General features: G+C 40.4%; 1 protein-coding gene across 1 annotated transcript; it reads left to right on the forward strand.

Moving 5' to 3' along the window:
- Positions 1-12,722: 12,722 nt before the first annotated feature.
- Positions 12,723-15,028, forward strand: LOC129509265 (neurotrophin receptor-interacting factor homolog). Its single transcript, XM_055324702.1, has one exon. The coding sequence runs from the start codon at positions 13,047-13,049 to the stop codon at positions 14,598-14,600; it is 1,554 nt and encodes a 517-aa protein (XP_055180677.1). The 5' UTR covers positions 12,723-13,046; the 3' UTR covers positions 14,601-15,028.
- The last annotated feature ends 12,405 nt before the right edge of the window (positions 15,029-27,433 follow it).

Genomic DNA, 27,433 nt, shown 5'->3' on the forward strand with positions numbered 1-27,433 from the left:
GCCCTGAGTCCTGGGGTCCAGGGTTTTTACTACAGATCAGTGATGTGGGTTGGTAGTAGCCATGTGACTGACCTTATTGCTCACTCTTCCAGCCCCACAGAGATCAAATTGGCACAGCATGGCCCAAATAAAAACAGTTATCAGGCAGCATATTCCAAGGACTATCTCCCAGGAGCCGGTCAAGGGTCAGACTCCCTGAAGACAGGGCTTTTCTGGGTGTGGGGTAGGGTCTGAACAACCCAGGCCTGCTGATCTGGGCCTTTACCACACAGCCTGAAACGTCTTGTTTATCCATTCATTGCTTGTGGAGCATTTCCCTCCTTAGGAGATGGGTCCCTGAAGGCAGAAAAGTCTTGTCTATAAGCTCCAATGCTGCACACCTGGAAATGAGCCCAGTGCCGGACACTCAGTAGATATTTGATGAAGGAATAAATGAATGTGTAAATGAAACACTTGAATAGATATTTACAATAAATTCTTCTTACCTCTGCTTCTTAGAATTTTGTCATGCTTGTACACCTTGAGAGCTTAGAAGAAATTTGTAAAACATAACATTATCAGAGAGAAAAACAATCCTTTAAAGCTCAGTCTTTATTAGCATAAAATTCCAAGCATTCCTTCGAACAATTTTTAATTTCATAATTATTTGACTTGGCATGAGATTCTATCTAAATATGTCAAAGGCTTGAAAAATAATTTTGGCTTTGTAATGAATCTCACTTTATTACAGAGCCTGCCTTCTCTCAAATGATAGTAATAATTCTACTACAATGTTTTCTGAAACATTTATGAATTCCTTTAACTTACACTTCAGTGCCATCTTAATCTTTTGAACTTCTGATGTGGAAATCTCTTTTTATCTAATGTCATAATTTCTTGCAATGTATTCCAGTAGAGTAAAAAAAAATCTTTCAATAAATGAAATAAGTTTTCAATATAGAACATTTCTGCTTTTTTGAGGGGTGGGGAGAGTGTTTTATGATTATGTTACCTGATGCTTAGCTCTTGCCATCTGCTCTGCCCACAAATTATAAATGTCGGGAGAATAACTCACAAGCATATAAGAGATAAAAATGATTTAAAATCCCTGTATCTGTTTCTTTCATTAAAAAATGCTTCAAAGAAGATATTATTATTCATGATTATTCATGATTCAGGCACAAATTATAAAGTGAACTGGTCATACACGACAGACCAATTTATTTCCTGGACTAAAGATTTCTTCATGCTCACAAGATACTGGAGAATGACTGCACGGAACGTTCATAGCATCTTCTGCATTAAGGCACAACAGAAAGTGAATTATTTAAGGGCTGTTGCTTATGGCAGGGTTGATGACACAGAGATAAATTAGTTTCGACTGCATTCACTTTGTGGGAATCTATTTTTGAGATGAAAGAGAGTATTTAAAAAAAGGAGAATGGGAAGTGAGGATGTATATAAGCAGATTTGCATAATCCGAATAATAATAAATCCTGCTGTAATAAAATAAATCCTATGATAGCAATGAGTCTAAGCCATAACTAATAAAACCAAGTCTCACAATATCCACACTGTTCCTGTTTTTCTTGTTTAGGCAAGTGTAGGTAGTGTTGCTTTTGGGAAAATCATTGCTCTGCATCAGTAAGTCAAGTATGGATAGAATAGGCTCTATGCTAACCCTCTACTTTGGTAACAATAAGAATTACCTGAGTGCTTATTAAAATCACAACTTCCTAGGCTCCATACCTATAGAACATGTTTATAGGTAAGGGAAGTGTATATAAATCTATCTTCCAAATGGTATGTGGGGCCAACAGGAGATGTCCTGGACAAAGCAGGCCATATGGTCATTAACAGTGGGTCTGGATATATATTTGCCAAGAACTCCACGTGATTCATGTGAAGAGGGAATGGGAATCCTCCTGAGGGAATAAATCTCCCTCTATCCCTCAGGACCTACAGCACTTCTAGGAAGAGACTCTGCCTGGAGGGAACCATCTGCTATGTAACAAGAAAGGGCCTTTCAGAGAGAGTCACTAAATGTCTCGGTTTGCCTGGGACTGAAATGATTCCCAGGACACAGGACTTTTAGTGCTGAAACCAAGTTCTGGGCAAACGGGGATGTGCTGGTCACCTTATCACAAGGAACCAGGCAAAGTAGCCAAGTAGCTTTTCCAGAGCCTAGGAATGAGAGACATCAGTGAGAGAAAAGTCAGAACTCTCACAAGAGTGGAATATCATTTCTATCCGAAGGGTTAAAGATTAAAAAAAGGGGGGGAGTGGATAAAGATACGCAAGAATCCCTTCCTTGTGAGGATTATTAATTTCCTGGGGCTATCATAACACCCACAAAACTGGGTGGCTTAAAATAACATAACTCCTCTCGCAGTTCTGGAAGCTGAAAATCTGAAATCAAGGTTTTGAAGGACCATCTAAACACTCTGGAAAAAAAGAAATCTTGGGGCATCTGGGTGGCTCAGTGGCTGAGTGTCTCTGCCTTTGGCTCAGGCTGTGATCCCGGGGTCCTGGAATCCAGTCCCGCATCAGGCAGTGCTCCCTGCATGGAGCCTGCTTCTCCCTCCGCCTATATCTCTGTCTCTTTTTCTGTGTCTCTCATAAATAAATAAATAAAATATTAAAAAAAAAAAAAAAACCTTCATTGCCTCTTCTCAGCTTCTGGAGGCCAAGGAAAGTCTACTACCAGAAGCTGGGAATCTGCACCCATTGTCACATGATTGTATCCCTTGTGGAGTGTGTATGTGTGTGTCTCCAAATCTTCTCTTTTTTCTTTAAAGACATGAATCATTAGATTTAGGACCCTCTGGAATCCAGTATGACTTCACCTTAAGTGCAAAGACCCTATCTTCAAATAAGGACTCATTCTGGTTTCTAGGTATGTGAATGGTGGAGTAGGGGGTGGGGAAAGTATTTAACTCAGTCTGGCATATAAATTACATTAATGGAAAAAGAACTAATTATTTTCAAAGATGATTCTTTCAGGCCCTTTTATTTGGAGTCTCCGCTACAGAATGTTCCTCCTCAAAGAGATTTACTTACCTACCCAGAGGTCCACATTTAGCATCCACATTGCACAAGCTCAAAATCCAGAAAAGACAAACGACACTCCCACACACAAAGAATGGAGGCAACTTGGTAGCAGTATCACCATCTGAAATACTGAATTATGTTTCTCAGAAACACTGTGCCCTTACAGAGTTTAGCTCCAGCATCTTCAAAAATGAACTAAGAAGTGTATGCTAAAGAAGAAGGCAACTGGGTTTTTTTCACATATACTTTTGGAGTTTGAAAGGGAAAAATAGAATGGAACCAGCATTTATTCAGCATTCAACTCTATTCTAAGTACTTCTCATCTATTATTTTGTCGATCTTCCCAATAGCTATGTGGTAGGCATTGTTAGATCTCTCTTCTTTCTTCAAAGTTGTTTTAACAGAGGAGGGGCCTCAGTTCTTGTGACCTGATGTATTCTCAAGACCTCTTCAGAGGTCAGCAGGAGTTGGTTACCATCTGCTCGGAAGCTTAGACGAGCAAAGCTTAGTAAAACCTGGAAGTCACTGGAGCAGCCCTGGTGGCTCAGCGGTTTAGCGCCACCTTCAGCCCAGGGCGTCTGCCCTGGGGGCTTTGGATCGAGTCCCATGTCGGGCTCCCTGCATGGAGCCTGCTTCTCCCTCTGCCTGTGTCTCTGCCTCTCTGTCTCTCATGGATAAATTAAAAAAAAAAAACAAAACAAAAAAACCTAGAAGTTACCGTTTTTGATGGACTTGCTTGCTGTCTAAGCAGCAACAAAGCTGGCTTCCACTTCATTGTTCAAACACTCTACTTTCACTGAAAGCCTCGTTGAGCCTGTCAGCTCCCCTATGGCGTTGGGCCATCGATCTGTGAACAAGTTTGTCTCCAGAGAGGTGCAAAAATGGGGTGTAGAGACTAAGGAGGGGACAGGTCACAGGAGAAATGAGTGGAAAAAATCAGAGAGGGTGACAAAACGGTGACAAAACATGAGAGACTCCCAACTCTGGGAAAAGAACAAGGGAAAGTGGAGGGGAGGCCAGCGGGGGTGGGGGGTCGTCCGGAAGGTGGGAGTGGGGGTGCGCGGGGGGGGGCTGGGGGGGTGCCTGAGTGACAGGAACTGAGGAGGGCACTTGACGGGATGAGCACTGGGTGTTATACCAAATGTTGGCAAATCGAACTCCAATAAATAAGAAATACATGTGTATATATAAAAAAAGAACTGGGGGGAGGAAGGCGGGAGTGCACCTGCGCAAGCCTAAGGAGTCCTGCGGCGCGGCAGCCCTGTGCGCATGCGCCTGAGAACCGCCAGGCCCGCTCAGTCCCGGAGCGGCGGTGGTTGCGGCTCCTCTGCGGGGCTCCAGGTGCGCGGGCGGGCGCCCCTGGCCCTCCCCCCCCCCCCCCCGCCTGCCTCCCAAGCGCCAAGAGCAGCCGCCGTCACCATCTGCGAGAGCAGCACGTGAGTGACCTCGACAGCACTGTGGCTTTACAGAATGTTGCTGAAGCAGTGTGTACTTTCTTTTAGAAATTTTCCAACAGTTTTTCTGTATTTTATCCGAGATTTCAAAAGATACTCTTTTTAATGTATAGAATAAGAATGTTCACTAAATCACAGTCGATTTAACTTCCTGTAAGAACACGGTAATAGCTCATTCTGACATATCTCTATGAGACTGACAGGAAAAATAGATCATGTTTGAGGAAATTTTTGTTTTTGTTTTTTTTTAAGATTTTATTTATTCATGAGAGACAGGGAGAGAGGCAGAGACACAGGCAGAGGGAGAAGCAGGCTCCATGCAGGGGCCCGATGCGGGACTCGATTCCAGGGCCCCAGGATTACGCCTTGAGCCGAAGGCAGACGCTCAACCATTGAGCCACCCAGGCATCCCTGGTTTGAGGAAATTGTAATCATTTTTTTTTAAATATACATGCACCAAGTCATGGTTTGCAGGATTGAATTTAAGGTAGTTTAAGTTGAAGTTAAGAGCGTTTCAAAAAAAAAAAAAAAGAAAAAAAAAGAGCGTTTCAAATATACCTCAGAAATAGACACATAATTTGATAAGGAGTTTTCTGTTTTCTTATATGAGGCAATAACTTCCCTCCAAAAATATTTTTTGAAGGAAGGACAAGTGCACACAGGTGAATTTCATAAACTTTGGGACCCATGTACAGTGAGTGTATTAAGTATTTGAGAAATGATAGGGTAAGAGCACTGGTCCAAAAAGTCAAGATTTCTGGGTTCTCACTCAAAGTTTCTTGTAACTAACCATGTAAACTAAAACTTCTCTAATATCTTTGTGCCTTACAAATCTTTTCTGTAAAATAAATATATTCAGTGCAACTAGTCATTTTCAAAGCGTGCATCCCTGCCCCCACGTCCCAGCTGAGTTCTCGTTCTGATTTCTCACTGATTCTCACTGAGAATCGCAAGAGATTGATAAACAACCCTCCCTTCATCTCTTTCTGTGTTTGTAAACAACTGAGTGATCAATGTTGGGTGCAGACCAATGGAGGGCAAAATCGGGTTTTGATTACTGATGGGAGCTGGACCAGTGAAGATAGCTCACTTGTGCTATAACAGAGGGCCACTTTGTATACCTATCAACACTGGCCACAGGGCCACCTCAGGTCTTATTAGATGGAGGGACAGGGAATGTATGTGTCCTGCAGAAAGGCTGGTTCCAAAAGGAACAGAGCCCAAAAGACCCTGAGCCAAAACACTTAGTTGCTTTTTCTAAGTGTACCGACCACTTCAGTTATCCTCCTGTTGTTGGATGGAAAAATAAGTAGAGAGAAGCTGGGCAATTTCTCCCCATATTTCTCCTTCTTGGGATTGTAGTAATGATTGTATAACTGTGAACATATGAAAAATCAGTAAATATTACAGGTTAAATGTGTAAATTGTACAGTATGGGAGTTGAATCTCAATAAAGCTATTATTTTTTAAAGATGTATTTATGTATTTTAGAGAGAGAGAGCACAAGCAGGAGGGGCAGAGAGAGGGAGAGAGAATCTCAATCAGACTCTGCACTGAGTGCAGAGCCTGACACAAGGCTTAATCTCATGATCCTGAGCTGAAACAAAGAGTCTGATGCTTAACCAAATGAGCCACCTAGGTGCTCCAGTTCTTACCGTTTTATGTGTTCAGTTTTGAACATGCAGCTTAAATACCCTTTCAAAGGTTTGTTGGTTATTTGTATTTCTTCGTATGTGACCTCCTTTTCTCCTTTCTTATCCAGTTTTCTCTGGTATTAGTCTTTTCCTTATCTACATAACACCCCGTTATTAGAGATATTAAGCCTTTGTTGTCTATATTGTAAATGTTTTTCTCAATTTGTCATACTTTTTTTGGTCATTTGTTTTTATCTTTGGTCATTTTCTATAGAAGTCAACATTTTTATGAAGTCTAAACATTACAAATTCTTGCCTAAAATTCAAAATTTGGAAATGAAGCCATAGGCATCACAGAAGATTTCATTGTAGTTACTGGTCAATCAGAGTCTTTAACCCAGGAATTCATATTTCTAAAATCTTCTCTGCATAGGTAGAAAACAAAAAAAAGAGCTCACCGCTATGAAGGTGTGGATAACCTTGTATATAAGGTGAGGAAGTTGAAATTTCATGAGAAATGTCAACTTTGTCATATTTTTCCAAATGGCATTTAATATATATGGGTCGCTTTCCAATAAACAAGTTAGAACTCTCCCATTCTTCCAGATCAGATACTTACCAAAGTCCTCAGAGTCAAAATATCTACTCTCTAACACCTGTCAAATGCTCATATTTGAAAGAAGTGGCATGCATCCCTCAGGGGGTGGGGCGATGGGTGAAATAGGTAAAGGAAATTAAGAGGTACAGATGTCCAGGTATGAAGTTAATAAGTCACAGAAATGAAAAGTACAGCTTATGGACTACAGTAAATAATATTGCAGTAACTTTGTATGGTGACAGACATTTTAAAAAGAATGAAGTGTTTAAAAACTACTGTATGTACAAAGATCTTCTGACTTACAATAATACTTACAAATGAGTGACCACTACCTTGTTCCCACAAATCCTCTCCTGTCTCTAATAGCCTCTTCTACGGAAATCTTACCCTCATCATTGACATCCTCATCCATGGAGTCCTTCCCCATCACCGCTGGGGAGGCCACCAGGAACACCGATTTGGGGCCTCTATAGCCAACGGCATTTCCATCCATCCTTCCCTGTGGACAAAATCATCAGGGCTCTAGGGTCTCAAGACTCAAGAATCATAGGGTTTAGGATTAAGAATATGAGGTGGTAGTCAGGTCTCTCTGGGAATACTAAGAACTACATTCAGGAATATTTCATCCTCATGATGGACTGAATAAGATTTTGTGAGTTTGTGAACGTAGCTATATTTGTGACATTTCCAAGCATAGACCTAACAAAATATTTTTGGAGTTATAAGCCATTCATAAATTGGGGTTACCTGTAGAGTGAACATCAATAGTCATAATAGTTTGATTTTTATTTTTATTTGATAAAGTATTAAATCGAATGTACATTAAAGCCCAATGCAATTGTAAAGATAAAAAAGAAAGTGTTCCTTTCTGGGCATGCCTGCAGCTAACTCAAGGGACCTCCCAGTCATAAAGGCAAGCAGAATTTCTTTCCCCTTCAAATGCACTGCTTGTTCCTTCCCTTCTACATTTGGTTGTGTAGTATAACCATAAGCTTCTGAGGGACATGACCTGTGCTTATAAAACAATATACATAATATTCCCCTAAATAAAAAAAAACAACTAGGTCACAGGGGAGAAATATTCAGTCTTCCTACTTCTGAATTTCTGAAAATGGAACATTTCTGCAGCATAAATTTCTAGGTGTGACAGAGGCAGGTCAGAGTATTGCCCTAGAGGACATCCCTGCAAAGTTTCAGTGCCTAAAACACTTTAAAACAGTTTCAGTGCCTAAAACATTTCCTTCCACTCCTAGGACCAAAAGTGTCTTCTTTAAAAACAGGCCCAGAGGGTCACCTGGGTGGCTTGATTGAGCTTCCAACTCTTGGTTTCAGCTCAGGTGGTAATCTCAGGGTTGTGAGATCTAGCCCTGTGTCAGGCTCTGCACTCAGTACAGAGTCAGCTTGAGATTCTCTCCCTCTGCCCCTCCCCCCACTTGTGCTCTCCATCTCTCTCTAAAATAAAGAAATAAAATTAAAAAAAAAAAGCAGGCCCATGATTAGGACTCTTCATTTTCTGTCCTACCTTCCAGCCAGTCAACTCAGCCAGCCACTTAGAGTGCAAACCCTTTCTCACCATGGATCAGGGACTCCCAGAGTCTAAATCACACCCAGCAGAGCTTCCATCAGGAGTTGCTGCCCAAGTTCCTACAGGTCAGCTATGTCTGGTTGATTCTAGTTGTCTTTCCCAGTCCCCCTGAGCACTGCTCTCCTACTGCCAGGTTAGAACCATTGGAGAAGTGAAATCCATTTTGCTTGATTCTTTTATTATTATTTTCATTTTAATTCCAGTATAGTTAACATGGAGTGTTAAATTAGTGTCAGGTGTACAATATAGTGATTCAGTGATTGTATACATTACTCAGTGCTCATCACAATAAGTATACTCTTTTTTAAATTTTTTTTTTAAATTTATTTACGATAGTCATACAGAGAGAGAGAGAGAGGCAGAGACACAGGCAGAGGGAGAAGCAGGCTCCATGCACCGGGAGCCTGACGTGGGATTCGATCCCGGGTCTCCAGGATTGCGCCCTGGGCCAAAGGCAGGCGCCAAACCACTGCGCCACCCAGGGATCCCAGTATACTCTTTTTTTAAAAAAAAGATTTTATTTATTTATTCAAGAGAGACACGCAGAGACATAGGCAGAGGGAGAAGCAGGCTCCCTGTAGAGGGAAGGGAAGGGAAGGCTCCCTTCCCTGTCGGGAGCCTGATGTGGGACTTGATCCAAGGACCCCAGGATCACACCCTGAGCCAAAGGCAAATGCCCAACCACTGACCCACCCAGGCGTCCCGCTTACTCTTTAATTCTCATCACCTATGTCATGCATCCTTCCACCTACCTCCTTTCTGGTAATAGTTTGTTCTCTATAGTTAAGAGTCTATTTCTTTGCTTGTCATTATCTCTTTTTTTCTTTGCTCATTTGTTTTGTGTCTTAAATTCCACATATGAGTGAAATCATATGACAGTTGTCTTTCTCTCACTGACATTTCATGTAGCATTATATTCTCTAGCTTTATCCGTGTTGTTGCAAATGGCAAGATTTCATTCTTTTTTATAGCTGAATAATATTTCATTGTATATATATATGTATACACCCATACCTATATACATATGTATATATATGTCCTGCTTTCTTTATTCATTCATCTTTTGATGGACACTTGGTCTGTCTCCATAATTTGGCTATTGTAAATAATGTTGCAGTAAACATAGGGGTGCATATATCCCTTTGAATTAGTATTCTTGGATTCTTTGAGTAAATATCCAGTGGTGTGATTGCTGGGTCATAGGGTAGTCCTATTTTTAACTTTTTGAGGAAACTCCATACTGCTTTCTATGGTGGCTACACCAGTTTGCATTTTTCCCACATCCTCACCAACACTTGCTGTTTCCTTTGTTTTTTATTTTGGTCATTCTGACTGGTGTGAAGTGACATCTCATTCTATTTTTGATTTCCATTTCCCCAATGTTGAGTGATGTTGAGCATCTTTTCACATGTCTACTGACCCATCTGTATGTCTTCTTTGGAAAAATGTCTATTCATGTCTTCTGCCCATTTTTAATTGGACTATCTGTTTTTTAGGTGTTAAGTTGTATCAGTTCTTTATATATCTTGTGCACTAACTTTTTATTAGACATGTCATTTGCAAATATCTTCTCCCATTCAAGAGATTGTCTTTTAGTGTTATTGCTTCCTTCACTATGCAGAGTTTTTATTGTGTTGTAGTCCCAATAGTTTATTTTTGCTTTTATTTCCCTTGCCTCAGGAGACTTACTTAGAAAAATGTTGCTACAGCCAATGTCAAATAAATTACTGCCTGTGCTTTTTTCTAGGATTTTTATGGTCCAAGGTCTCAGATGTATGTCTTTAATTAATTTTGAGTTTGTTTTGTGTATGGTGTAAGAAAGTGGTCCAGTTTCATTCTTTTGTATGTATGTTGCTGTCCGGTTAAATCCATTTGATCAAGTGCGTCATTGAAAGCCACTGTTGCCTTATTCATTTTCTGTTTTGATGATCTATTGATCCTCTACAGTTACTGTATCACTATCAATTATTTTCTTTATGTTTGTTATTAAATGTTTTGTGTATTTGGGTGTGTCCATGTTGGGTACATAAATATTTATAATTGTTATATCTTCATGTAGGATTTATTATTTGAGTCCTTTTTTGTCTCTTGTTACAGTCTTTGCTTTAATGTCTCTTTTGTTTGAAATAAGTATTGCTACCCCAGCTTTCTTTTGACAACCACTTGCTTAATAAATGTTTCTTTATCACTTCACCTTCCAGTCGCAGGTGCCTTTAGCTCTAAAATGAGTCTCTTGTAGGCAGCATATAGTTGTGTCTTACTTTTTATCCACTCTGTTACCCTATGTTTTTTGATTGGAGTATTTAGTCCATTTACATTCAAAGTAATTATTGATAGATACATATTAATTGCTGTTTTGTTACTTGTTTCATGATTATTTTTGTGGTTTTTCTCTGATCCTTTCTTTTCTTGCTCTTTCATGATTTGTTCACTTTCTTTAGTGATATATTTAAATTCCTTTTTCTTTATTCTTTGCATATCTATTATTGGTTTTTAATTGGCTACCTTAGGTTTGTATACATCTTCTGCATAGAGCAGTCTATATGAAGTGATACTCGCTTAAGTTTGTGCCCATTCTTTACTCCTCGTCTCTCCATGTCTTAGGTATATGATGTCATATTTTACATCCTTTTATTTCGTTAGCCCCTTGACTGTTTTTTCAGATAACTAATTTTTTACTGCTTTTGTATTTCCTACCTTTCATACTCTCACTATGGTCTTTCCTTTCTACTCAAAGAGTTCCCTCTACTATTTCTTGTAGGGCTTGCTTAGTGGTTAGGAACTCCTTTAGTTTTTGTTTTTCCGAGAAACTCTTTAATCTCTCCCTCTATTCTGAATGAAAGCCTTGCTAGGTTGAGTATTCTTGGCTGAAGATTTTTCCCTTTCAGCACTTTGAATATATCATGGCACTCCTTTCTGGCCTGCAAATCTTCTGTTGAAAAAATCTACTGATAGCCTTTAGAGTTTCCCTTGTATATGGTGATCTTCCTTTCTCTTTCTGCTTTTAATTTTTTTTCTTTATCGTGACTTTTTGCCATTTTAATTACTATGTCTTGGTGGGGAACTCCTTGCATTGATTTTGTTGGGGAATCTCTGTACCTCTTGAATCTGGATATCTGTTTCCTTCCCTAGATTAGGGAAGTTCTCAGCTATTATTTCTTTGAATAAATTTCCTGTCCCCTTTTCTCTCTCTTCTTCTGAGATCCCTATAATGCAGATATTATTATACTTGATGGAATCATTGAGTTCCCTAGTCTATTCTCATTTCAAATTTTCTTTTCTCTTATTTGCTCAGCTTCATTACTTTCCATTACTCTGTCTTCCTGGTTGTTAATTCATTCCACTGCCTTGTCTAGCCTGTTATTTATTCCATCAAGTGTATTTTTAATTTCAGTTATTGCATTCTTCATCTCTGATTGGTTCTTTTTTAATCTCTGAGTTAATGGTCTTAGGTCCTCCACTTTTAAGTCCAGTGAGTATTTTTATAATCATTACTTTAAATTCTCTACCAGGCGTATTACTTATATCCATTTTGCTTGGGTCTTTTGCTGTGATTTTGTCCTGTTCTTTCATTTGGGACATATTCCTCTATCTCTTCATTTTGCCTACCTCTCTATGTTTATTTCTGTGTTTTAGGAAGTTAGCTATGTCTCTGCTCTTGAAAGTAGTAGGCAGGGCATACACTTTTAACAAGGTGTCACTGGTCCTCCTCCACAGGGGAAGAGGCCACTCACAGCCCCTGTGGAAACTGGGGCAGCTGGAGCCACTCTGCCAAGTGCACACATACAGATGGGGGGTGCAGTTTTTTTCTAAAGATTTATTTATTCATTTGAGAGAGAGGGAGAGAGAGAGAGAGAGAGAGAGAGAGAGAGTGGGAGAAGGGGCAGAGGGAGAGAGAGAATCCTCAAGCAGATTCCCCTCTGGGCGTGGAGCCCAATGCAGGGGCCAATCCCATGAGCTGAAATCAAGAGTCACCACTTTAACTGACTGAGCCACCCAGGCACCCTATCAGAGGGTACATTTTTAACAAGGTGCTTGTATCCTCCATAGGAGGTTGGGAGGTGCAGTGTTGGAAAGGTTTGCATCAGTCTTCCTGGGGAGGGGACCCACAGCACCAGGACTGAGGCAGGCCCAGCTGGAGAGGACAGGGCACAGTGTAAGCAAGTTAGGCAGTGAATTGCCTGTGCAGGGCTGGTTCCCACAGGAGACTGTAAGATTATGCTGAGAAAAGGGGAAGGGAAATGATAGCTGCCAGCTTCTTTGTTCCTAGAGCGGTCTCTCAGTGAAGTCTGAGATTGGTAACTAACTCTCCCTCCTATATGCTCCAGGCATTTTGAAACTGCTGCCTCTGGCGTGGCTGTGGGGGCTTGGGCGGTGTCGCCCCATTTTCCCAGCGTGGGGGGATGGGGACTAGGGTTCGCTTCAGTTTCCCGAACGCGAGCGGAAGTGTGTGCTTGTGGCTGAGGCCTCTGCCGGAGCAGCCTCCCCGGCATCGCCGCGTTCTGGGGGCGGAGCCGCTGAGCACCGCTTCAAAAGGCGCGGGCAGCCGATTTGAGTCCGAGGAAGGATGGTCACCGAGGAAGGAAAACATTGGCGCGATGCACGCAGGCCGCCGCTGCTCTTCGTTGTCTTTCCGAGTTGGTTTTGTTTGTTTTTATATAACACAGCTGCAGTGACTCCACACCGAGTATCCTGCAACCCAGTTGGACCCTCATTTGGATCCTCTTCCTGCTGGCAATCCCCTGATGAAGATCGAAGTCGTTGAAGTCCTCACACTGAACCAAGAGGTAGCCCGTCCCCGAAACGCCCAGATACGGGCCCTCTATGCTGAAGATGAGGGCCTGAGCCTAGATGTGCCTGGGGAGCCCACTCAGCAGCTAGGCAAGCATCCAGGTGACCCTGAGGCTGCACGCCAGAGGTTCCGGGGCTTTTCCTTCGAGAAGGTGGCAGGGCCCAGAGAGGCCCTAGCCCGGCTGCGGGAGCTGTGCCGCCAGTGGTTGCAGCCAGAGGCGCACTCCAAGGAACAGATGCTGGAGCTCCTGGTGCTAGAGCAGTTCCTAGGCGCACTGCCCAGGAAGCTCCGGATGTGGGTGGAGTCGCAGCACCCAGTGGACTGCCAGGAGACAGTGGCCCTGGTGGAGGATGTAACCTGGATATCTGAGGAGGAAGCATCACCCTCCCAGGGCCCCACCAGCTCTCTCCAGACCACAACTCCTCAGGAAGAGAAGGAAGAGAACATGACCACCTGGCCAGTGAAGGCACTGCCTGAGGAACCAGTGACCTTCCTGGATGTGGCTGTGGACTTCAGCAAGGAAGAATGGGGGCTACTGGACCCCATGCAGAGAACTGAGTACCATGACGTGATGCTGGAAACCTTTGGACACCTGGTCTCCGTGGGGTGGGAGACTACACTGGAAAGTAAAGAGTTAACTCCAAAGTCTGATGTTCCTGAGAAGGAACCAGCCCATGACCTGAAATTGGAAAAATTCTCAAGGAATGACACCAGGTCCCCTACCTCAAGAGATGTCTTACAGGGTGAGGCCCCGGAAGTCTTGGACACAGCACAGAGGCAGGTGGGGCCAACTCAGGAAGAAACCCTCCCTCAGAAAAGTCCCCAATCCCAGGCAAACACTGGCCTTGTCACAAGCCATATTTCACTCCAGAAAACTCTCCCTAGGAAACGCTTGCGCAAGCGTGGCTCACGGGTTAAGAAGGTGACACGTGGTCCATGTGTAAAAATTCATCAGAAGGGCCACAAAGGAGAAAAAGCCAGGGAAAATACTAGTTGTGGGAGAGCCTTCAGCCGGAGCACTCAGCAGATTACATTCACAAGAATCCACAAAGGGAGCCAAGTTTGCCGATGCAGTGAGTGTGGCAAAACTTTCCGGAACCCAAGATACTTCTCTGTACATAAAAAAATCCACACAGGAGAGAAGCCTTACGTGTGTCAGGACTGTGGGAAAGCATTTGTTCAGAGCTCCTCCCTCACACAGCATCAGAGAGTACACACTGGAGAGAGACCATTTGAGTGTCATGAGTGCGGGCGGACCTTCAATGACCGCTCGGCCATCTCCCAGCACCTGCGGACTCACACTGGAGCCAAGCCCTACCAGTGTCAGGACTGCGGGAAAGCCTTCCGCCAGAGTTCCCATCTTATTAGGCACCAGAGAACGCACACTGGGGAGCGCCCCTACATGTGCAACAAATGTGGAAAGGCCTTCACGCAGAGCTCCCACCTCATTGGGCATCAGAAGACACACGGTGGGGTGAAATACAAGAAGAAACAACCTACCTCATAGCCCTCCAGCTGAGCCGGTTGAAGAACATTGCCTTTTCAGCCTTATCCTGCAAACTGCAAAGTAACCTGAATGGGCCTGGTTGGCATTCAGAACTGAATGTGAAAAGCAGCATTGAGTGATGATGTTCTGAAGACCAAAGGACAACCAGGGATAACACCCTGCACATGAGGAAATAAAACTGCTGGGGGGTTGTTGCTAATGAACATAAGTTGGAAAAATATTTAATTTTTCACTCACTTAATTTGCTTTTATAATTTGCTCATTTGGTCATTAAAAATGATACTAGTGAAACCTGAAAAATGCTTTTAATATAAATTTAAAAAGCCAGGTACCAAAAAGTCTGTGCACTGATATATTTGTGGTAAAGTATTTATGCATATGGTCAAGGACTAAGAAAGAACAAGGATAAATAAACTATATTTCTGTGATAGAAAAAAAAAAAAAAAAGAAACTGCTGCCTCTAACTCTATCTCTGAAGGCTTTTTGTGACACTGTCTCTTTAAGGACACTCTGGGCTCTCCCAGAGCCAAGCCTGTTGATTTTTAAAGTACCAGACTTTAAGTCCCATGGGTTATTAAGAACTCCTGAAATTTGGCCCCCCTGATTTCTAAAGCCAAATACTATGGGGATTTGTCTTCCCCGTGTAGCCTCCTGGTGTGATAGTCAGATTTTCACGGCTCTCCACACCTGTGGCTCCCTCCCTCCAGTGGCCAGATCCACAGGGTTTAGTTCCCTACTACATCTCTGCCCTTCCTACCTTCTTCAGTTGGCCTCTTCTCTACTTTTAGTTGTGGAGTTTTTACAGTTTCTGTCAGTCTTCATTTTTCTAGGTTATTTGCACTGATGTGAGTGTTATGGAATTATATCTATGGGACAAGGTGAATTTAGGGTCCTCCTATTCTGCCATCTTCCCTGGAAGTTCATTTTGTTTAGTTCTTGTATCCACTCCTTACTCCCAAAAGAAAATTACTTTTCTTCCAACCACTAAATGACTGACTCAGTGACTCTCTCAGAGTTTGCTAACCAACTGCAATTCTTAATTCTCTTCTTCTGCTGGATGTAGGATCTATTTGCTGTTTTGCTATTTGCCGTTTTTTCTCCAGCTCCTTTAGGTGCAAGATTAGCTTTTGTATTTGGGTTCTTTCCAGTTTTTGGATGGATGCTTGTATTGCGATGTATTTCCCCCTCAGGACTGCTTTTGCTGTATCCCAAAGATTGTGAATGGTTGTATCTTCATTTTCATTAGTTTCCATGAATCCTTTTAATTCTTCCCTAATTTCCTGGTTGACCCTTTCATCTTTTAGCAGGATGGTCCTTAACCTCCACGTGTTTGAAATCCTTCCAAAATTCTTCTTGTGATTTAATTCTAGTTTCAAAGCATTATGGTCTGAAAATATGCAGGGGACAATCCCAATCTTTTGGTATCAGTTTAGATCTGATTTGTGACCCAGTATGTGGTCTATTCTGGAGAAAGTTCCATGTGCACTTGAGAAGAATGTGCATTCAGTTGCATTTGGATGTAAAGTTCTGTAAATATCTGTGAAATCCATCTGGTCCAGTGTATAATTTAAAGCTCTTGTTCCTTTGGAGATGTTGTGCTTAGAAAACCTGTCAATTGTAGAAAGAGCTACATTCAAGTCACCAAGTATAAGTGTATTATTATCTAAGTATGACTTAACTTTGGTTATTAATTGATTGATATACTTGGCAGCTCCCACATTCGGGGCATAAATATTCATGATTGTTAGGTCCTCTTGTTGGATAGATCCTTTAGTATGATATAGTGTCCCTCTTCATCTCTTACTAGTCTTTGGGATAAACTTTAATTTATCTGATATGAGGATTACTACCCCTGCTTTCTTTTGAGGACCATTTGAATGGTAAATGGTTCTCCAACCTTTTATTTTCAGGCTGTAGGTGTCCTTACGTCTAAAATGAGTCTCTTGTAGACAGCAAATAGATGGGTCCTGCTTTTTTATCCAGTCTGAAACCCTGCGCCTTTTGATGGGGTCATTAAGCCCATTCACGTTTAGAGTTACTATTGAGAGATATGAGTTTAGTGTCATCATGATACCTATTCAGTCCCTGTTTTTGTGGATTGTTTCTTTGGACTTCCTCTTTCTTTTACAGAGTTCCCCTTAATATTTCTTGCAGAGCCGGCTTGGTGGTCACATATTCTTTCAGTTCCTGCCTATCTTGGAAGCTCTTTATCTCTCCTATTCTGAATGAGAGCCTTGCTGGATAAAGTATTCTTGGCTGCAGGTTCTTCTCATTTAGGACCCTGAATATATCCTGCCAGCCTTTTCTGGCCTGCCAGGTCTCTGTGGAGAGGTCTGCTGTTATCCTAATGCTTCTCCCCATAAAAGTTAGAGATTTCTTGTCTCTTGCTGCTTTAAGGATTTTCTCTTTATCTTTGGAATTTGCAAGTTTCACTATTAAATGTCAAGGTGTTGAGCGGTTTTGGCCAAGTGGCCAAAAACAAGATGTACTGGAAAAAAGGAGAAAAAGAGAGAAAAAGAAAAGAAAAAAAGGGGGGGGGACAAACAGAAAACAAGAAACAAGGGGGAGTATCCTCTGATTCTATATACTGTAAATCCCTTGACTTCCCCTGGAACTTTCCAGTGCTGCTTGGTCAATAACTTGCTTTTCCCCTGTCCTTTTAGCTGGTCTTCTGTGGGAGGGGCCTGCTGTGCTGATTCTCAGGTGTGCGCACCTGGGGAGCTACCCAGCCCCCCGCCGGGTGCACAGCTCAGTGGGAGCTGTTTATCCTGTGAGGCCCCTGCTCAGTCCTAGGTACAAGGTGACACCAGGAGGAGGAACAACAGTGGCGGCAGCCAGCTCTCCAGCCCTGGATTCAGCTCCCGCAGTAACTACCGCAGCTCTCAGTCCACAGGGGCCTGGATGCTCCGGGGGTGGAGGGCACCGATCTGCACAGCTCAGGGCCGCCGGGTGGGAGGAGCGTCCTTGCTGTCCTGTGTCCTCCCGGCCTCTGCCTGGGGGGAGCGCGGAATCTTGGGCTGTGTCCCCCGGCACCCTGGGCTCCGGGCCTGCACCGCTGGAATCGCGCTCCCGGGGCCACGCAGCCCCCTCCGCGCGGAGCCGCTGCCCGAGCCACCGCCAGAGCTGCTCCCCAGCCCCACCGGGCGGGCACTGCAGCCCTTTAGGGAGCTCGGCCCGCGGTGTGGCGCGCTCTCCTCCCGGGCGCACCCCCTCTGTTAGTGCCCCTCGGAGCCTGAGGGCATCCCTGCCCCTCGTGGGATCCTGCCCGAGCTTCCTGCGAGCGCCTTTCCTTCCTGGAAGATTGATAAAGCTTCTGATTCTCCAGGCCTGGGGTCTCCTGTCCTGGGGGCACTCGCCAAGTGGCCTTAGCCCAGCTCCTCACGGGAGCCCCTCCCCCTTGGATGCTTGCTTGCTTATTTTTATTTATTTATTTATTTATTTATTTATTTATTTATTTATTTATTTTCCCATCTTCCTACCTTGATAGAAGCGGCAAACTCTTCTCACTGTAGCATTCCAGCTGTTCTCTCTTTAAATCTCAGACCGAATTCGTAGGTTTTCAGGATGATTTGAAAGTATCTAGTTAAGTTGGTGGGGACAGGTGACTTGGGGACCCCACTCCTCTGCCATCTTGCCCAGCCTCCGAAGCCAAATGAATTTTAAAGTAAGCCTTTTGTGCTTACTCTAATACTCATTTGGAATTTCACTGGAATTGCTTGTTGTCTGGTATTTTGTCTTTATAGAAGTAGGATATGTCTCTCCATTTACTTGAATCTCCTTAAAACGCTTCAATAGAGACTTAGAATATTCTGTACAAAGAACCTGCACACATTTCTTATATTTATTTGTAGATGCTTTACATTATTTTATGCTACTAAAATTGTTTTTGTTGATGAGTAGAAATGCAATTGTCTCTTTATATTGACAGTACCTCTAGAAATCTTGCTAAACTCTTATTAATTCTGACAATTTTTCTGTACATTTTGAATTTTCCATGTAGAAAATTATATAACTATCCATAAATAATCCATAAATAATGACTGCTTTGTTTATTCCTTTCTTAATTTGTACTATCTTTCTTTCTTATTTCATTGTATTACCCATCAACTTTAGTTCACTGTTGAATAGAAGTGGTGACAGGAACATTCTTATCATAGACCTATGTCCTTCCCTTCTTTTTGGTGCTTGCTTCAGAATCAGAATCTTGAATGGACACATGGATGAGGAAAAATGGATGCCATACGTTAGCACCCACAGGATGACAGGGCTCTTTCTCTATAAACTTCTGAGGAACTACTCCAAATTGGAAGAACATTCAGATGCTGAACAAAGCAAAGTACGTGTCTGGGTGCTTGTCTTTATCACAGTGTTTCCACCGATCAAGTTAATAAGCATGCAGAATAATGTGCCTGTAGGAGAATGTATTCTCTACTTCAAATTGAAACTCTGAGAGCACGTCTTTCTTTGCCACACACATAACATCAGGATTGGGGATTCTCCCTCTTCTAAGTCATTAATGGAAGCTGCTGTGGCCTATTGCACAGTCTACTTGAGAAGCTGCCACTTAGAATGGGTGAGAGTGAAGTATGGAGCATCCTAAAGAACTGGAATTTCCTGGGAGTAGAAAACCTCAGAGGAGATTTTACAAAGTCACATCTTCGGTAATTCCCTTTTTCTTTTCCCAAGGATATATCTACTTCTGTCACCACCACATCGCCTATAGTAGCACCCATATTTTCTTCTGCTAGGTTACTGGTGAATACAGCAAAATCTCCTTTGCTTTCATATCTGTGAAGAAGTTTGTGTCCCTTCATGGTTTTCTAGAAGATTACTGCTGGCAACAATGAGAAAGAGACTTAATAAAGAGGATTCCGCTACCAAATTCATACATAGACACACAGAGTCATGATTTAAAATGTGTAGTGAATCATAAACAAAATGATAAAACAAATTACCAATGTAAAAAGCACATTTACATTCTATATGACAAAATTGCCATCCCTAATATAAAATAAGCTCTTACAAATTAATAAAAAGAGGGAATATCCTAATTTTTAAATGGGCAAAAGACATGAACAGGGCAGAGATAAAACAATAAAAATAAGATATTCAACTTTGTCTTTTAGGTTTAGTTATAAACTAAAACAAAAATTAGATACAACTTTTTCACCACTTAAGTTGGCAAAGAGGGAAAAGATTTTCAATATGTTGTGATGCTGAAGAGTGGAAATACAGGTTCTCCTGTGCCTTGGTGGAAGCAAACATCCGTGTTCCTTGAGTCTAGTCTGCCAATACGTTGTCAAACACTTTAATTGTGTGTGACTTTTGACTCAGTATTTCTGCTTCTAGAGGTTTACTCCAGGAAGATATTCTAATAGGGAAGTAATAGAATAGCCACAAAAATGTTCATTGAAGACTTCATTATAACACTAAAAAGTGGAACCAACAATATGGATTGATTAAGGTGTGTTAGAGTTATACAACAGAATAATAAGCAGCCATTTAAAAGGAAAACTTGTCTGTCACATACCACTGAGTGAAAGGAAGCAGAAGCAGAATGTATAAGAGCATATATAATATTACCTCATTTACAAAACTGCATTTGACTATGTGCATATACACATCCACACACATAGACATATCACAACTATGAGAAAGGCTAGTCATTAAAATTTTATTAGTGAGCAGGTGTCAAGGCTTTGAGTCATTTACTTTATTGATTATAATGTTATGTATGATTTTAAGTAGCCTTAATTCCATGTGATTCCCTCTGTATGAGGAACCTTGGTTCCTCAAGCTCTAATTGCCTTAATAACTCAGGATTCCAAGTTTTGTTTTCCCAGACTTTGAGAACTCTGACACCTCCAGTCCACCATTTTTTTACTTGGCTTCTATGCACAGTGAGGTACTGGCAAGTGCTCCGAGGGAAAAAAGTAGTAGAGAACATCTGGCCCACTTCTGTGTATTCCCCTTCTCTTCAGGATTTTGGCCCTTAAATCCTGGTAGTCCAGTTGTTTCTGATGCCTTCAAATAATCACCTTAATTAATTAATTATTTTATTTTTATTTATTTTTTAAAAAGATTTCATCCACTTATTCATAAGAGACAGAGAGAAAGAAAGAGGAGGAGGTAGAGAGGCAGGGAGAAGTAGGCTCCCTGTGGAGCTGGAAGCCTGACAGGAGGTTCTATCCGAGGACCCCGGGATCATGACCTGAGATGAAGGCAGATGCCTAATAGACTAGGCTGCACAGATGTCCCCCTTAGTTTTTTTAAATCCAGTTTTAGAACTTCTTTCAACAGTAAGTTTGTCCTGATACAAGGTGCTGAATCATAGCCAGAAGCCAAAGTTCAACTGTATCATATTTGAGTACATATCAATTTTTACTAAAATAGAAACAGTTTTTTGCAAATGAAGGAATCATTTTTCAATGTTAATAATTGTTAATGTTATCTGTTTTGGGTATTTAAAATTTTTCCTTAAATAAAGGTACATTATATTTTAGATAAATTATTTAAAATGTATTAAAAATAATCATTTGCTTTTTTAAATGTCCAGTCAACAAATGATTTTTTTAAGATTTTATTTATTTATTCATGAGAGGCACAGGGAGAGGCAGAGACACAGGCAGAGGGAGAAACTGGCTCCATGCAGGGAGCCCGATGTGGGACTCGATCCCGGGACTCCAGGATCAGCCCTGGGCCTAAGGGAGGCGCTCAACCACTGAGCCACCCAGGCATCCCAAATGATTTCAAATTAAACACTGTTTCCTAGGCTGAATTTACTACAAAACTGAATTTAATCCAAAACCATGCTTATTTTACTTACAGGTTATACTTGTGCATATTTGGGTTAAACAATATTGCCTACAAGTTTCTTCAGTATACTGTGAATTAGGTACTAGAATAAGTGAAAAGATCAATGATTTGAATATCAGGCAAAATAAGCTTGAAAGGGAAATTAAAAAAAAAGATTTTACTTATTTATTCATGTGGGACACAGAGAGAGGCAGAGACACAGGCAGAGGGAGAAGCAGACTCCCTGCAGGGAGCCTGATGCCGGGACTTGATCCCAAGACCCCAGGATCATGACCTGAGTCAAAGGCAGAGCTCTACCACTGAGCCACTCAGGTGCCCCTTGGAAGGGAAAATTGGAGCTGGAAATCTAGATTTAGCATCATCAACCTGGGTGGTCAGCATCTGAAGCAATAATAGCAAATTTACTAGATATCACCAGACTTGGAAATTTTGCTGAATTGGGATTGCTCCTTAAACATTCACAAACAGGGAATTTCTAGGGCCCTCGACACTTCAAGGAAGCTTCCTTATGCATCCTTGGTTACCACCCTTTCCCATTTACAGACTTTTGGCCCTCTATTTGTATCACTTACACTCACCAAATGTCTTTCTGTTTCACAAGGAAAACAAGGTATCAGATGTAACTCCCACAAATCCCTGTCCACATCAAAAAACTAAGCACTATCAAAACCCAGTCTTCCACCTTTCCCTCCTTATCTGGAGATTGGCTTTCAGACCTTTACTGGACCGATGGCTATCTGTACACTAAATTGCTATCTTTCCCATCTCCTTATGATGCCTATTTCACCTGTTAGGTTGGCCACTTCCTACTATTCAACTTCTACCTTTAAGTCTCTTTTCTTTCACTGTATAAATATACTTCCCACCAATAGACCCTTTAAATCTCCCGCTGGTCTAGTGTTTTCCAAATTTCAGGTTTCTCATCAATGTGTTGTGAAGTCAATTAGTCTGTTTCACCACAATGTGTTTTTTGAAATGAAGTAGTATAGAATCTTCAATATTGGAGAATGACACTTATATTCTAAGACATCCTGTCCACATTGTAGCAAATACTGGGGTCAACTGAGTTGGGTGACAGCTGGTGACTTTGTGCATTGGCTGGGAGCCAGCTGGCCATCCGCTCTTCTGTTCACTGGTGCTTCATTTGATTTTCTGGATTTGATCATAATTGTATCAGGAGAGTTAATGTTTTATAGTTTAATTTGTGTCAATGTAATTTGCAGTTAATTATGAAGTGAAGTTTAGAATTTATCCACTGCTGGCAAAGGCAGCAAAAATTCCTATTAACTTTTGTTTGTGAGTTAATAATTTTCAGTTTGAATTTTTGGATTAGGCATAATCATTAGGCACTCTTTGACTTTGCAAATAATTGTACATTTTAATCAAACTTGCATAAATTCTTCTTAAAATAGTTTATTTCATTATTAGAAGAAATAAGAATGATGATGAGAAAAAACACAGAAGCATATTTTGATTGAACTGGCTGATATGGACTTATGAATAGTGACAACACTGGGGAAAATGTTTCTTCCATTCAATACATTTTTTTTTTAATTTGAGGAGTCTAAATTTAAAAAAAAGGTAAGCCATTTAAAAAAGGTTTAAGGGATGCCTGGGTGGCTCAGCGGTTGAGCATCTGCCTTTGGCTCAGGGCGTGATCCCGGGTTCTGGGATCGAGTTCCACATTGGGCTCCCTGAGAGGAGCCTGCTTCTCTCTGTCTATGTCTCTGCCTCTCTCTCTGTGTCTCTTATGGATAAATTAAATGAAATCTTAAAAAAAAAAGGTTTAAGTATAGTTTGTCAAATGCTCAAAACCACTAAAATGTATTATTTACAGTGATATTCTTTTTTAAAGAGATATTAAATAGTTTATCTAACCTTTGAAGGTATTAAAATATTAATAACCATATATTAGGTAATAAAATATATACTAATATATTAAATAGTAGTTTTAGAGTTTATTCTTTATTCAAGTTTAATTGACATATAACACTATATTAGTTTCAGGTGCAACATAATGATTTGACATTTGTATACATTGCAAAATGATCACCACAAGACTAGTTACCATCCATCACCATACAAAGTTGCAAAATATTTTTTTCTCATGATGGAAACATTTAAGATATACTTTCTTAGCATTTTTCAAATTTGTAATACAATATAATTGATTATAGTCAACCTATTGTACATTACATCTCATGACATTTATTTTGTAACTGGAAATTTGTACTTATTGATCCCCTTCACCCATTTTGTCCACCTCTCAACTCCCCTCCCCTCTGTCAATCACTAATCTGTTTTCTCTTGTTTTCCCTATGAGTACTGCCTTGTTTTGTTTGTTCATTTGTTTTATTTTTTTAGATTCCACATATAAGGAAAATTATATGGTACTTATCTTTTTTTAAAAAACATTTTATTTATTTATTTATTTATTTATTTATTTATTCATTCATTCATTCATTCATTCATTCATGAGAGACCCAGAGAGAGAGTCAGAGACATAGGCAGAGGGAGAAGCAGGCTCCATGCAGGGAGCCTGATGTGGGACTTGATCCCGGGACTCCAGGATCACATCCTGGGCCTAAGGCAGACGCTCAACCACTGAGCCACCCAGGCATCCCAAGACTTATCTTTTTCTATCTGACTTATTTCGCTTAGCATAATAGCCTCAATGTCTTCCATGTTGTCACAATTGGCCAAATTTCATTCCATTGTATGGTCAAGTAGTATTCCAATGTGTAAACGTAAATACCACATCTTCTTTATCTATTCATCATTTGATGGACACTTAGATTGCTTCCATATCTTGGCTATTGTAAATAATGCTGCAACGAACATGAGGGCGCATATATCATTTCCAATTAGTGTTTTCATTTTCTTCACCTGTAAGTGGAATTATTGGATCATATGGTAGTTCTATTTTTAATTTTTTGAGGAAACGCCACACTATTTTCCACGATAGCTGCATCAATTTACATTTCTACCAATAATGCATTAGGGTTTCCTTTTCTCCTTATCTTCACCAACACTTCTTATTTCTTGTCCTTTTGATAATAGCCATTCTAAGGTGACATTTCATTGTGGTTTTAATTTGCATTTATTTGATGATTAATAATGTTAAACATCTTTTAATGTGTCCGTTGGCCATCTGCATGTGTTTAGAAAAATGTCTATTCAGATCTTCTGTCCATTTTTAATTGTATTTTTTAGTTTTATAACCCATGATTTGCAAATATATATATCTTCTCGCATTCAGTAGTTGCCTTGTTGTTTTATGGATGGTATATTTGGCTGTGCCTTTTAGTCTGATGTAGTCTCATTTGTTTATTTTTGCTTTTGTTGCCATTGCCTTGGAAGTCAGGTCCAAAAAAAAATATTGCTAAGACCAATGTCAAGGAGCTTACTGTGTATGTTTTCTTCTAGGAGTTTTATCATTTCTGGTCTTACATTCAAGTCTTTAATCCATTTTGAGTTTATTTTTGTGTGTGGTATGAACTAGTAGTCCAGTTTCATTATTTTGCTTGTGCCTGTCCAATTTTTCTAGCACCATCTATTAAAGGCACTGTCCTTTCCTCATTGTACATTCTTGCATCCTTTGCTGTAAATGAATTGACTATATATGTACGGACTTATTTCTGGGCTCTCTATTCTGTTCCATTGAGCTATGTGTCTGTTTTCATGTCAATACTATCCTGTTTTAATTACTATAGCTTTGTAATATAGTTTGAAATTAGGGAGTAGGATGCATTCAGCTTTGTTCTTCTTTCCCAAGATGCAAATGAAAATTTAAAATCTTACAAAAAGGAAAAAACAAACTTGGAAATACAGCAAGTCAAATTTGTTGATAAGGCCCTCAAATATTTTCAAAGAAAGAAAAAAAAACAAAATTTTCAACACTATTTCATGATTTACATTGGTTAATGAGAAAGTGTTAGTACTATGTTTAGTTGTATATGTGTGGCAAAAGAGAAAATTACTCACGTAGTTGCTGAAAAAATTATTCCTAGCATGCATGGTTATGATAACTACAATTCTTGATGATTAATCAGCTGAGAAACTTAAAACTATCCTGCTAAGTGATAATACAGTCCAGATGTAGTTCCACAGAATATACAGAATAGAATTAATACTTAGTTGTCAGGTATGAGCAGATACAGGTTGTATGATTCTGCCTCTACCTATTGAGAGCACTAATAATTTGAGTTATTATACATTCAATTTATGTCAAATATATATGACAATTTTTATGAAGGATTTGTTTTGTTTAAATTTAAGCTAACATATTACTGGTTTGAGTAATTTGATAGAATTGGAAAAATACTGTTTGAAAAAATATAAACTGGTAAATTGTAACAGAATTGCAAGCGGTTTGAAAGTAAATATGACCAGGAAACAAAGCACAGTTTAAAATATTATTAGTAATTACCTTCTACATTACTACTTGGAATCACTGTTCACACATTGTTCATACATCTGACATCCTTAGAATTCTACTGTATCTCTGCTGAATTTCTGGAAAACAAATGTAGTGATACTTGTTTAATTTCATTAAGAGAACTGCTACTTTTTGATACCTATTGTTCAAACTGGAGCTGGACTGACATTGGTGTTATCCACAAAATCCTTCCCCTTCGTAAGGATTTCACAGGAAGAGATCTGTGGTGGGGCACTGAGGACCCAGATAAACTATATTGTATCCAAGTGTGTCTCTGCAACTGTCCTCACCAATGGCATATAGGAAAGGGGATTTGCGTGACTTCTACATCTCAGGCCTGGGCTTATATACTCTCTGTTTCTCTCCCTATCAACTAGAACACAACGTGCCTAGGACCCATCTTTGGAGAACAACTTCTTCCAAGATAGCGGAGCAGTAAGATGTAAGGTACGTGGACCTCCAATGATCTTTTGGAACTGCTGTACTGATCTTCACCACTGACTTGGGACTTAGTTTAAATGATAGATAAAAGCCTATGTTCTGTAAACCACTGTATCATTGGGTCATTGTTAAAGTAGATTAGCCTTTCCATTAACCAATATATGTGTATGTTATACTGGAGTTATCGGTTGTTATGAAGAAAATATTAAGTTATATGAACCCAGGAATGGGATTCACATTTTTTTGTTTGTTTAAAAGCAATCTCATTTGGCTAACATTTTTTGAGATGTCTTTTAGCAACAGAATTGGCACATATGACTTATTTTTAACATTTTGTAATAACTGGATTTGGACCTATAGGGGAAAAGTAACACTATATTTCAAGATGCTGAAGATATGCAACAGTTAAAATACATTTTAAGTGATCACCATGGTTACTATATGTCCTCAACATTTTGCAGCACAGAAAAAAAAAACATTATTAGTAAAGGCACTCTGAATGGAATGAAATTAAAGATATTCGTGATATTGCAAGTCTGTTTCAAACTTCAAACATTTCCAATAAAGATATTTGAAATATCAAGAAAAAGCATTTGGATAAAAGATCCATTTGTTTTTCAAAATCCTGAATCCACATTTGGATTAGAGTTGATGCTCAAAGAAGAAATGTTTTGTTATTCAAATACATTGAAGAATGATGATAAATTTATCACCATTTTAGATTGATTAAAGAATCTGCTGAAATTTGTAATTTTAGTTACTAAGTAGAGTGTATTGTTATTAATAGCATACACAGCAACTTATTTGTGTGAACCAGAATTTTTAAACAAAATAACTGAGAAAGGTGGGAAGGAATAGACATCAAAGCACAAAGCACCTGGATTTGTGCATGTAGCATTATCCTCATGTCTCCAGCCTGGAATAAACTTAAGAACAGGCAAACATGCCTACAACAATGAATCAAATTCCATTTAAAAGTAACTCTAGGGATCCCTGGGTGGTGCAGCGGTTTGGCGCCTGCCTTTGGCCCAGGGCGCGATCCTGGAGACCCGGGATCGAATCCCACATCGGGCTCCCGGTGCATGGAGCCTGCTTCTCCCTCTGCCTGTGTCTCTGCCTCTCTCTCTCTTTCTCTCTC

Source organism: Nyctereutes procyonoides, unplaced genomic scaffold, assembly GCF_905146905.1.
Source record: "Nyctereutes procyonoides isolate TBG_1078 unplaced genomic scaffold, NYPRO_anot_genome, whole genome shotgun sequence".
NCBI lineage: Eukaryota > Metazoa > Chordata > Mammalia > Carnivora > Canidae > Nyctereutes > Nyctereutes procyonoides.

Excerpts from the sequence above, each read along its gene's own strand:
- LOC129509265 (XM_055324702.1), top strand. The coding sequence starts at position 13,047 with ATGAAGATCGAAGTCGTTGAAGTCCTCACACTGAACCAAGAGGTAGCC.